The sequence below is a fragment of the Engraulis encrasicolus genome, chromosome 10 (genome assembly GCF_034702125.1).
Source record: "Engraulis encrasicolus isolate BLACKSEA-1 chromosome 10, IST_EnEncr_1.0, whole genome shotgun sequence".
Taxonomy (NCBI): Eukaryota; Metazoa; Chordata; class Actinopteri; order Clupeiformes; family Engraulidae; genus Engraulis; species Engraulis encrasicolus.
In genome coordinates this window covers 40,501,643-40,515,260 of record NC_085866.1, presented here as the reverse complement: position 1 = coordinate 40,515,260, position 13,618 = coordinate 40,501,643, and the positions used below count along the sequence as shown (strand labels likewise).

General features: G+C 41.4%; 1 protein-coding gene across 3 annotated transcripts in view; it reads right to left on the bottom strand.

Annotated features, from left to right (window-relative positions):
- Positions 1-13,618, bottom strand: part of pik3cd (phosphatidylinositol-4,5-bisphosphate 3-kinase, catalytic subunit delta) — a 49,218-nt gene that overhangs the window by 17,498 nt on the left and 18,102 nt on the right. For all 3 annotated transcript variants that reach the window (XM_063208863.1, XM_063208864.1, XM_063208865.1), the window contains exons 9-18: positions 12,024-12,120; positions 10,553-10,683; positions 10,098-10,148; positions 9,375-9,542; positions 7,062-7,183; positions 5,456-5,599; positions 5,084-5,183; positions 3,451-3,626; positions 1,417-1,526; positions 487-565 (exon numbers count right to left, since the gene is read on the bottom strand). In XM_063208863.1, coding sequence (XP_063064933.1) covers positions 487-565; positions 1,417-1,526; positions 3,451-3,626; positions 5,084-5,183; positions 5,456-5,599; positions 7,062-7,183; positions 9,375-9,542; positions 10,098-10,148; positions 10,553-10,683; positions 12,024-12,120 — 1,178 coding nt within the window. The remainder of the gene's footprint in view (positions 1-486; positions 566-1,416; positions 1,527-3,450; positions 3,627-5,083; positions 5,184-5,455; positions 5,600-7,061; positions 7,184-9,374; positions 9,543-10,097; positions 10,149-10,552; positions 10,684-12,023; positions 12,121-13,618) is intronic.

Sequence of the window (13,618 nt, the reverse complement as noted above, 5' to 3'; positions counted from 1 at the left end):
TTAGAGACAGGTGAAATACGATTTGAAATCTGCAAAATAAATAGCTTACACAACTCTAAAACAAATTAATAAAATCCATTCAGAATACAAAAACATTTTCATCTTTTCAAGGGAACTAATGCAGGTGTTTGTTGCCAAGATGGCGTCAATATAATGTGCTGGGGGAAACCATGTGTAACTTACATTTTATGTTCATTGTGGAAAAACATGAATGTATTGTTTTGTTCTGGCATTATTTTTGGCAGTATTGTCACTACTTCAAGGTTGCCTCAGAAATCATTTCAATTCAACTCAAATCAAATCGACAAACAATATGGGGGAGGGGATTCAAAACGGCTTGGCAGAGCTCGGGTTTGCTTTCATTCCATGTCACCACCCAAAAAGACAGAGCGAGCGAGAGAGAGAGAGAGAGAGAGAGAGAAAGAGAGAGCCGTTGCCTCAGTAAACAGAGCAGGCTAGGGTTGGCAAACAAACACAGCAGCACACCTGAGGTCCAGCCCCTCCTTCTTCCACAGCACATCCATCAGCTGGATCATCTGCAGCGCCAACATGTCCTGCCGGAGGTCTGGGGGCATAACGCACAATCAAATAGTCATAAAATACATCAACAGTGCACGCACAAACACACACACGCACGCACGCGCATACACACATGCACGCACGCACACACACACACACACAAGAGCAATACAGTCTCAAGCATCACAGACCCTCTCTGGCAAACAAATGTCACCATTTCAGTGAGGCCAGAGAAAGCCACACATATTAAAAGGTTTGTTAATGCTCTTGCTAATGTCTACTGCTTGTTTTTATGAGACATGCAGTTAACAGTGCAAAAGGGTTGACAATAAATTGGAAGGTGACTTGGAGGTGTGGCGGGCTAGCAGTACAGTTTTTTGACATTTGCTTGCTTGCTGGTGTGACTCAACTGTGGTTTTTGCTCACTTTCCCACTAGTACTCAATTTGGGTACATTTCCAGGGTCTTACTTGCTTGGTTGACACCAGACAATCTCAAGTGATATAGTCTGTAGGCTACCTATGAAATTTCTCGTAGGAAAGGTGCTTTACGATTGCCCATAGCCGTTTATTGGTCATTTTGAATGTGTGATTTGGCATATACGTAGCCCATAGCCAATCATGTCAGTTGTTGTATCTATTCAAACAAACAGCAATGAACGTCTTTCCACCCCTCCCCGCTCTCTGATTGGAGTCCCAGATTTGGTGTCCTTGCTGAGGGGTAGAATCCATTGCTTTTCAGATCGGAACGATTGTGCAAAGCAGGCATGGGATTTCCAAGGATAGGGTCTTATACCTTTTACAAAAGGCTAAAGGAACCATATATTATCACATGTATATATGCCACATATTATATAATCACTGTTTTTTTTTTCCAAATGTACAAACTCTTCTCTTACCGTCTCCATTCTTGAAGATGAGCCCCACAGTGTCGCTGGCCATCCACTTGTTCTTGTACATCAACCACAGAGGCTTCATCTTGGAGTCCATGAACTTGCAGTGGTCCGCACTGAGAAGAGGAATGAGCAGTTTTGGACGGAGTTAGAAGTCTGCCCACTTAAAATCCTTTTTGTTGTCTTTTATCATTTCATGACTGGATTACGTTTCGACTTTAATAGTCTTCAGAAGACAGTCTAGCCTTTGCACCTTTTCTTGGGATGTGCACAATTTTCTCCTTCAACTAAGAGGAAGCAGCAGGCAGCACACTTATGATTTGACAAGTTCTCTTGCTGCTGTATTGAGTAATGTCTCAATATCAAACACCATCCATCCAGCAAACGAACAACTACACCTCTCTCAATAGCACGCGAGGGGCTTTTCACTTAGTCAATCATGCTCCCATGCTACTTCTTGAGAAATCCCAACTTATCAGGTCAGATCAAGAGCAAAAACAACACAGCACGTACAAATAGGAACAAATAACGTACACAAATCACACCCATATGAAAAAGATATACAAAAAACGTACATGCCCCTCCAAATTTTATGAACTGCTATTAACCTTTGTGTGGTAATATCTTTGACCTAACGCCTCCTTGACCTCATCATAAGCCTCCCAAACGCCCCCTTGACCTCATCATAAGCCTCCCAAACGCCCCCTTGACCTCAACAAAAGCCTCCCAACGCCCCCTGTACTCATCATAAGCCTAACAACGCCCCCGTAGTATCATTATATATTACAAATGCCCCCTAATTTCAACTAAGCACTGCCCCCTCTCAGCTGTATGCTTCTCAACACAGTTTGCAGTTTGGAGCATTTGCATGAAACATAAATCTGTTGACCTTACTAGTCCTCAAGTTCATTTATTCTAATATAAAAAATATAACCTGACATTTGATAAAATACTTGTGCTTTATTAATTAAATACAATACAATACCATCATGTCACATGGGATGGACATTTTGGCTTTTCAGATTGATAACATAAACCCAATGTGTCATCTGACTCTGTTAACAACTTACCATCAAGTGCAACTAATAACAAAACATCAACTCAATGAATCACTTTCATAAACTTCCTGTAGTATGCCTGTACAGTAAGACTGCAGTAGTATGAAGCAACGATGAGAGTGACTGGTCATGGTGATAACAAAAAAAGAATATTGCACAATACGTACAATGGAAGCATTTATGCAAGTCACCAGTACTAGAATGGACTCAGGAAATAGTGTTTCCTCCTACAAAAACAACTTCTATTTCAGTTTTGTTCTACAGTAACACAGTGTCTTAACTGCCATCTAATATGTGAATATTAGCATTATTACTCTACATTCTCAACCAGGGAACGTGTACCACTAGGGGTACACGAGCACACCTCAGGGGGTACATGGTGTAAAAATGTGATCGTAACGAATACGTGGAGTGTAGTCACATTAGGATCGAGGAACAGATATAGAGCACACTGAGGGGAGTACTCATCATGTGACAAAATGGCTTATAGGGTCGACAGGACAAAACAAGCTGAGAAAGATTGTTCAATGGGACTGTCACAAACAAGTGCAACAAGTCAGGGATGCAGCACAACTTATTAAAAGCAAGCCGATTGTATTTCAGGTAGATTACATTGACATGCACTTAAGAACACAGCAGATCGGACTCAATGATCTTTTGTAGTTAGAAGTCAAGAACATATGAAGAGTTTTGTTACAAAATGACATAAGCACCATATCTTGACTTTTGCATTTTATTAATGAAAATGACTGTTCAGACTATCGTTTCATCTAGTATATGTAAATTCTTTCCATTCAAATATTTTGAGAACCTACACAAACTTAAACCTATACGAAATGCATTTCGCAATGCAATGCAATGTCCAATAGCAAAATGTAAATTTCCCAAAATGTTCCAAAATGCATATACGTTATTTCGCAGCGAAGCTCTTCATATACACTAACATGTAGTCCTATATAAGAAGTGAAAAGAAGAGCAGTACCAGATCTCGGAGAGGATGAGGCTGGGGTTGAGGGGGGACAGCAGGTCAGACAGGGCCTCCAGGAAGCCGTCCTGCTTGATGCACACCTTCATCTCCTCCGTGGTCTGCGAACGCGACTTCTGAGAACCCGACTTCACAAAGTCGTTCAGCGTTTTCATTTTATTTAGAGCCTCGTTCTGTTGGTAAGACAGCAAGAGAGAGATAGAGAGAGACAGAGAGAGAGAAATAGAGAAAGAGAGAGAGAGAGAGAGAGAGAGAGAGAGAGAGAGAAAACAGAGAAGGTACGGAGAAAGATTGAGACAGAGGTCATGACAAAAAGGTCATGATAATGCCACGGAGAAATAATAGTGTACTGTACACAGAGGAAATACAGGACGAGAGTGAATGCTAATCATCTATATCAGCATATACAGGATGTGATATGAACTGCGGTAGCATTAACTGATGTTAGCGTATAGATTTCTTTTCAGCAGACACATATACCATTTCAAAAGCTTGCACTGCAAACTGTTACAGTGCAATACTACAGCAATACTACATTAATATCGATATACAGTATAGAACCTAATGTAACCAAGGTCTTCCAGCATAGTCCATGGAATATGCAACATCGGAGTACAGACAAGTGAGCTAAATGCTGTGTTCCAAGCTCAGTCAGTTGCGTGTCTTTTTGGAATGTCAAAATGAAGCTCTACTAGGGGTGTGCGATATGAAAATATTAAATCGTGAATTATGAAATCCAAAGTGAAGAAATCATATACTGTATCGCCTTTGAGTGAGGATGTTTAGTTCATCAGATTCAGAGTGAACTTGCTTAGTGTTGTTGTCTTCACTTTCATTTTCAACTTAATTTATTATATTCCAATAGTGAACTTAACTATAGTGTTTGTTACCAATGTTTGCACATGCAAATTTGCAAGTACGGTACTGTATATTCATTGAAATTTGTTCCGAAAGGTTTGTAGCCCTAAAATGCCTGTGTTAGTTTTTTCGATGGAACTGTATTCATCATAAGTCTAACAACGCCTCCCTTAGCATCATTATATATTACAAATGCCCCCTAATTTCAATTAAGCACCGCCCCCTCTCAGCTGTATGCTTCTCTACACAGTTTGCAGTTCGGAGCATTTGCATGAAACATAAATCTGTTGACCTTACTAGTCCTCAAGTTCATTTATTCTAATATAAAAATATAACCTGACATTTGATAAAATACTTGTGCTTTATGAATTAAATACAATACAATACCATCATGTCACATGGGATGGGCATTTTGGCTTTTCAGATTGATAACATAAACCCAATGTGTCATCTGACTCTGTGATTAAAAAAGAAAAATCGCAATCAAGATTTTATGTTAAAAAAATCATGATATGACATTTTTGCCATATTGCCAACCCCTAGTCTCTGCCAAGCTGTGCTAGCAGGCAGTGATGGTCAACCTGGATTCAGAAATTGCAATCCATCGGTACGCACATATTCCAAAAGACCTAATTTTACCGGTCCAAATAGGGCAATATGTGACACTGGATTTTACCTTCTCAATCCAGCTTGCTCATCATTGCTAGCTGATGTCTGTTAAAGTCATGTTGTATATACTACATGGTTAGTGTCTCCAGAGTGGTGTGTTTACCTGCTTCACCAGGCTCTTAATGTGGTAGATGCTGCCTCGACAGTAGGCCTCCAGGATCAGTCCAAAGCGCAAGCTCACAGAGGACACATGCATTTCAGACCTGAGGACATGGGAGGCAGACAATTCAATACAGGATCATGGAGGAGAGCTCTTCATCTCTCTCTCTCTCTCTCTCTCTCTCTCTCTCTCTCTCTCTCTCTCTCTCTCTCTCTCTCTCTCTCTCTGTAAGTTTCATATATATCTTCTTTCACATGAGCTCCCTCTCTCCATCTTGTTGTCTCGTTCTATTTCTATTCTATTTCATTAAACTTCTATTCCTCACACATGGGTATGTGTTACAGTAGTAGTTGCTTTAGACCCAGCTGGGTTTACCTGAGATGCCAGAAGAGGAAGTGTCCAATCCTCTTGTTGGACAGGGCTCTCTCCAGGAGGAACCTGGCCAGGTCGCAATAGAGGTAGGACTCATACTTTAGCACCTGCACCAGCTGCAGGAGGTACTGGAAAAGCTCCTCATCTCTGCAGAGGAGAACGGGACATGCAGAGCGACACCGTTACCTTCTGGAAAGCGCAGTTGCTAACTGTGTTAGCTACTTTGTTGGTTGAAGTTGAAGTTCCCATTGGCAACTACCGAAGTTGCTAACTGCTAACAACTACACTTTCCAGAAATGCACCCCAGTACAGTACATTCAGAGCTTCTCACAGCCCATAAAGTGACACAGAAGCCTTCTTTGTGGAACAAACAAACAAGATCGTTTTTTTTGACAAGTGTCTTCAGCTTTTCTTGGAAGTGTTATTTCTAATATTTCCTTGTTTCCCCATCAGATAAAAGTCGAGACAATGTTTACTTTTAGTCCTTTTTTCCTCACAAACAAGTCTGACAAGGCAGCCTTAACACTTCCTACTGTGAAGTTTGCACAAGGCACCGACTGTGTGCGTTTCACAACAACCATTTACAGACAGTTCAGGCTTTGAAGCTGGCAGGGAGCCCCAGGGAGTTACTGAGTTATAGTGTATTCTACAAAAGTGAGTACACCCTTCGCATTTCAGCATGACGCCATGAACTATGAATTGAATCTTTTGAACGAACTACTTCTCTAGAGTCTAGTTTTAGATTTAGAATAACCCATCCACTTCTTGTCTAGCAGCAAAGATTTCAGAACTAGTCCAAAAAGTGTTTAGATACAACTGTTCACATCATTCAGCCAGGCAAAGATGCTTGTCCAATGTATCCCCATACTCTGAACCAAAGGCATGGTCTCCAAACACACATGCATTAGTGCTGGTAGCGTTGCCATAGTGGTTGCAGAAGTTGCTCAAATCATATACCACACACTGCAATAATGATATTGCATACAATATGCATAGTTTTCATCCCAGGCTTCACAAAACTTTCACAAGAAGGCCTGCAAACTGTCTGCAGAAGATGTGAACTAATTATGATGAACTCATGTGTAATGGTCTGATGAGGAAAATACCATTTTGTTTGGCTGTAATGGAACAATTGGCAGCACCCTGTTGGTGTGTAACTAATATATATAATTAATGTATAATTAATGCATTTTACAATTATAATTAGTTATAATTAATAAGCCAGTAAATTATATCTGTGCAATTGTACCTTGTCTGCAATTGAGCATAATGCTGATAGGATCATGGTGTGAGGGGAGGGGAGTTGTTGATCAGAGATTGCAAAATGTTCTGCTTTTTGATAAAACACACATCCAGGGTGACCAAATTATGTCAGAGGACAGTAAATATACTGTATGTATACTGCTATACAAGCTGCAGACTAAGTATATATCTAATGGTTTATGCTTGTCTTCTACATTCTCCCTTATGTAGCCATTCTTTCTAAGAAAGCTGGTACCAAGAGAAGTCACTATAATGGGCACGATAAGATGTAAGCACTTAGTGAAAAGCACTGAGCAGGGGCAGTTCTTGGCGACTGGCTGGCTGACTGGCCGGCTGGCAGGCCTACCGCAGTTTCCTCAGGCAGCGTATGGTGAAAGAGCGGACGTGTGGGTCGGGGAAGCAGTAGTCGAGCAGCTCCAAGGCGTGAATAGCTGGCAGGTCAGGCCACTTCTGCAGAAGGCCCACCATCTTATGGGAACAGGGGACAGACGGGGAAGGGAGGACACACACAGTCACACTTGATAAGGACAAAAAAATAAACACCCAACAGAATTGTGAAACTAAATAAAGAAAAAAAAACTCTGCTCAGTTCCTGGAATTTATTGCGTCACCACCATGTACAATTTCACGAATTTATGACTTCAGAATTGTTTTTTTTTATTTTATTTTTTTACAATGAATCAACTCATTCATTTATTACACAAATAAACAACAATGAGGCACAGAACCTCCCATGACCTATAGTTATAACGGTAACACTTTATTTTAGGGATACATCTATTAGCACTAATACATACAATATTAATGCCTTAGTAAGTAACTTGTAAGGCATGTACTAAGCAAAATCAGACGGTTGTTAGACATTTATTCGCAAATGTCTTGTTCATGCACAATAAGGGATTTATTACCAATATATCCTTAGTAAGGACCTAGTAGACCTAGATTTCTATTTATGAGTAAGCAGTAAGGGTCAGAATACAATGTGTATAAGCTCCTGGTACACTGTGTGAACAAACCCTGAACATTGTGAAAACAGATGTGGAATAAGGGTCCCTATTCTAAAGTGATGCATTGCTCAGCCCAGATGGCTTAGGGCCCCCGCACTACCTAGGGCCCCCACTCTAGCCCCCCCGCCCCCGGGAAGCAAAGTGTAAGAACATTACTACTTTTGCATCAGTCTCATGAGTTATGTAGATCTCTCTCATTCTACTCAATATACCACAATGTAATTGGAAGCATTATATAGCTAGGATTGGACGTAAAGTTCTCAATGACGGTGGATGGTGAGATGTCTTTTTTTCATACACCAATTTGTTTTATTTGTAAAAACCCTACAATAAATGCAGAATATAACGATGTGTAATAGTTTGGAAGCGAAACTAAGCTATTCCTTTGTGATAAATGAGTTAATGTTTGAGAAACTTAGCTCCAAGAAGTGCAGTGCATGATGGGTACGCCCTTAGTCAGAAATGCAATGCATGGCCACGAGTGAGGGGAGGAGCTAAGGACGTAGGCTCAGAGCTGGGTAGGTTGTCTGTTGGCCTAGATTGCGTACCCATCATGCACTGCACTTCTTGAAGCTAATGTTCTCAAACATTAACTTAATTATCACAAAAGAATAGTTAAGTTTTGCTTCAAAACTATTATTCTAATGTTCTGCATTTATTGTGGGTTTTTTTTTTTACAATTAAAACTCAGTGGTACATGAAAAAAATGACATCTCACCAACCCACCGCCATTGACACGTGTACGTTCAATCCTTGCTATATATAGGCTCCTGTTACCTTTTTTGAACTATCAATAGCAAGAGAAAACTAGATGATTCACCTGGGAAAGTATTAATTATTTAACATATCCTTACACTTTGTATATCGGGGGGCTAAATAGTGTGGGCCTGGGTGGTGTGGGGGCCCTAGGTAACGAGGGGGACTTTGGTAGTGCGGAGGCCCTGAACCATCTGGGCTGACCAATGCATCACTTTAGAATAGGGACCCTTATTCCGCATCTGTTTTCACACTGTTCAGGGTTTGTTCACACAGTGTGTCGGGAGCTTATACACATTGTATTCTGCCACTTACTACTTACTAATAAATAGAAATATAGGCTTACTGGTCCTTACTAAGGTTATATTAGTAATACATCCCTAATTGGGCATGAACAAGACATTTGTGAATACATGCTTAACAACTGTCTTATTTTGCTTAGTACATGCCTTACAAGTTATTTACACAGGCATTAATATTGTATGTATTAGTGCTAATAGATGTGTCCCTAAAATAAAGTGTTACCGTTATTACAAATGCTGTAAGTGACTGCTTTGCCACCGAAGTAAGATCAGCAGGGCCGTGTAAGGCTGCTGCAGAGACATATGCATATATATATATATATATATATATATATATATACTGTAATACTGTATATACACTAAGCCCATACTACTGTATATAACATAATATACTATTTCCATCAACTATTTCCATTTTTTATCACAAAAATGTCATTCATGACACCAAAGATGAACAATTGTCACCATGGGCTCTCTCTCTCTCTCTACATACAGTTACAAACTAGTTAGCAGTACTTAAATGACTAGAGTTGACCAGTCTTATTAAAATGACCAGTTAGCACCCCTTTCATGACTCGAGTTCAGCAGGCTTACCGTGGCCACGTCCTCGTGCTTGTTCCACTTGGTGACGAGCAGGAGCTTAGAGAGGCTGTCAGGGTAGCGCTCGCGCACCTCCATGCGCAGCTTCCACAGCAACTCCTTCTCGTCCTCGAAGATCTCCGTGAAGTTCTTGTTGTCCACGATCTCCTTGAGCTTTGAGTGCTGCAGAGGGGAGAGGGTAGTTTCAAATATCAATTCAAATATTCAAGGATTTAAGGATTCAAGGATATTTATTTGTCATGTACATAGAGACACTTTCGTGTCACTTGTATTGAAATGCATGGCCGGTGCAAAACAAGTGTGCAGAGAAAAAGGTGAAGAAGAAAGGTGTGTGTGTGTGTGTGTGTCTTTGTGTGTGTGTGTGTGTGTGTGTGTGTGTGTGTGTGTGTGTGTGTGTGTGTGTGTGTGTGTGTGTGTGTGTGTGTGTGTGTGTGTGTGTGTGTATGTGTGCGTGTGTGTGTGTGTGTGTGTGTGTGTGTGTGTGTGTGTGTGTGAATATGAATGTGTGGTAATCAACAAATACAGCCAATGTGACTCAACAGTTCATTGGTTGAGGTTGTCACAGGTGTTTACGTTTTTACATCAAGTTTCACAATTTATATAATTCCTTGCAACTGTTGTATGACTGTTAGATACCTCTGCTTTTTCATTTGCTACAACAGGACTGAAATAAACTGCAAAAACAAGAGGGTGGTGTCTTGTAGCTGGTTGACTTACCTCTTCTTTTGTGGCAACAACCTTTTCTCCATTCATCTCCAGGTCACTTATCTAGACATCGCAGAGACAGAGTAATTCACTCAACAGACCTTACCGAAGTAAGATGTTTAAGATAAGGCGCAGCACACAGAATAATGCACAATCTTATCCAATGTGTAATGAGTATGTAGATTTGTACGGATTTTGACGTATCATACAAAGAAATATGATATAAGGACGTGTGTTAGGGTCATTGGGCACAACATAATACATACAAGTGAGAGTTTGACAACGCAGATGGGCATGACATGATATCACACATACATGACACAATGCTGACACAAAGCTGCAACTTCAGTTTTATCTGTAGAACACACACACACAGGCACATCGACACACGCACACACAGTAGACGCACACTGTACTGTTTGCAGCACATTGCTGTACAAATGTGCATGTGTGTCGTGGGGTCTTGCCTTGTCGAGAGGGGGGTAGCAGAGGGGGTGTGGCCTAATGATAGGGAAGCCAATGAGAAGGCAGGCTGAGCTGTCAATATTGGGGTTCTTCTCTACCGTACCCATGGGGTTCAGGAGATCACTCTTATCATCTAGAGAGAGAGAGAGAAAGATAGAGAGAGAAAGAAAGAGTGAGAGAGAAAGAGAGAGAGGGAGAAAGAGAGAGAGAGATTTAGAGAAAGAAAAAAGCAACAGAAAGACAAGACAGACAAAAGGAAGATAGACAGACAGAAAGTCAGAGACATAGCCAGAGTGAAAAATCATGACTTAGGTGACCCGACTAGAAGACTGTGCCCCTCCCTCCCTCCTTCCCTCCCTCTCTTTCTTTCTCTCTCTCTCTCTTCCTCCCGAACGTCTCTCCTCTCCTCTCCTCTCCTCTCACCACAGAGACCACAAGTGCTCCACGTTAACCGTCCAACCCTGACAGTTACTGTGTCACCCTCACTAATCTGCTGTCATCAGGAGCACCTACTCATTAACCCGCCACCAGAACACACAGGACAGGGCTGAGCAAAACAGAGACAATTACTCATCATATCTGTCCAGTGCAGTGCAGCACAACAACATGCAGAACAAACACCAGCACCGTGGCCCAAGGGGGCCTTTTGAAATGCCTTTTGAACTTGCGATGTGACATGAAAGCTCTTAGCTAAATTCAGGAGAACTCATCTTCCTGCAATACCCTGCATTTTCAAAATCCCAATCCCATGTGATCAACAATACAATACATATCTGAGAGGGCTCGGGGCTCGACGTCATTTGTCGATCCTCCTCAACTGCTCTCTGTCACTCGCTTCCCGTCTCCTCTTATACTCTCCTATCAAAATAAATGTCCACAAATTTTGGAAAAAAAAACACGTAGCCACCTGGGGTTAACTACCGGGCCTGTTCCCTTATTGCTGATAAAACTCAACTCTGTACATCATAACAACATTGCTATGACATTATCGACAGCCTTAAAGGGACACTGTGTGAGATTTTTAGTTGTTTATTTCCAGAAATCATGCTTCCCATTCACTAATGTTACCTTTTTCATGAATACTTACCACCAGCATCAAATTCTAAGTATTCATTATGACTGGAAAAATTGCACTTTTCATACATGAAAAGGGGGATCTTCTCCATGGTCCGCCATTTTGAATTTCCAAAAATAGCCATTTTTACTTGCAAAAATGACTCTACTTGGACCGTACTAGAAAATTATTGTTTATTACTCAGCAAACTTTCATGTAAATATCAAATTTGGCAATAGCCAACCCAGTTTCAATGAGCAGCATAGTTGCAGTACCTCTTTTGACCATTTCCTGCACAGTGTCCCTTTAAGTAACAGGTTAAGACTTTGTCGTTACAATTTTGGTGACATTAAGGCTATAAACATAGGCTCTACACACAGAAGGGTTAAAGACATACATATATCTGAGGGATGAGGTACCTGGGACAGATGGCCACATGGACAAAGACACCTCTCCAGTCTTCAGCTGGTCCTTGTAGTCAAAGACCATGGTGTTGACCCACGCCAAAGGACAGTCCTGAACAGGGACAGGGAATGACACGGAGATAGGAACGAAACAATCAGACAATCAATCAATCAATCAATCAATCAATCAATCAATCAATCAATCAATCAATCAGAGCAGAAAGTTTCCCCCCAATAAAATGCACACCACGATTGAAGTATCACTTTCATTTCCTTCGCCGAGAGCCATCACTGCTCAGCAATGCACAGCACAGCACAGCACCTGCACCGCACACCACTCTCCGAATGAATAGCTGCCAAGCTGAAGTGATAAACAACATCTAACGGTATCTGTCTGCTACACAAGCAGCAAACGCATGACTGTAATACGTGAACATCAAACGCATGACTGTAGTACAAGAACAACAAAGGCATGACTGTAATAATATGTGAACAGCTTGTCACTCCTACAGACAATTTCCACTGAGGCCCGTGCGAGTGTATTGCCGCACGGCAGGACACAACCATGCTGATTCGTGAAAAACAAATTGTTCACGGGTGATTACAGTTAAATAAGTAAAAAAAAGTAATGGTCAATGTTATTATTAAAGGATGCAGTAGTAGCATTTCTATGTTTAACAATAGCAATAGCCTCTAACGCATTTCAACCTTTCATTAGCCTGCAAATTGCTTGCTGTAGATACTATGGTATGGGGGGGTCTGCACAGTAATTTGCTGACAACATCGGCATAACACGTTGACAACCAAAAATCTAACACGAGAGTGCAGGGACTCACTGAGGGAGGGGGACACTTCTCCTTTCTATGAGAAACAGTCACAAACCCTTCAGAATTCTCTTTTCATAGTCTTTTCTTAAGCTCATTTTGTCATTTGGCACGTGGATAACATTTCGACCCCTCCTTGCGGTCCTCTTCCACTCAGGCACTTCTCCTTTCCCCAGAAATGTCTGAGACAGAGAGACAGACATGGTGCTTCTGTGAGTGGGAAGATCTGGGCGGTAGAAAGCAGAAATGGCACATGGTGGGGAAGGAGGGGGTTGGTAGACAGCTGGTGCCTACTACTACTGTACTGCAGCTACACTCTTTACACGCTAAAGCATTAAGGGTGAGAAGAAATGTGGAGAGAGAGTGGAGGCTGAGGTTCCCAACTTCCCACCCCTGCTGCTCCAAGCGTTGTAATATCTCCCTCAGGTCTCTTCTCACACAGTGCCATTGTTTCTGTGGTAATTAACAGCCCCATTTTTTATATTTACTATTTCTTCATACGATAAAATGTAATTTTGTTGAGGAGGGATAATTGTATTTTGTGTAACACATAACGTTACAGCCTACAGTAGACTGTGGTGTAAGAAACCATAAAGGCAATACATTAAGTAGCCTACAGACTGAACCATGGAGCGCGAGGGCATGTGAGGGGTGGTGGTGGTGGTGGTGGTGGAGGCAGAGATTCTCATTTTCCCATCCCTACAGTTCTATTGTCAAGCATCTGAGAAAAGATTTGTTTCTGTCTCGATCGAAACTTTTCACAAATGGGGAAGTCAAATGAATGCG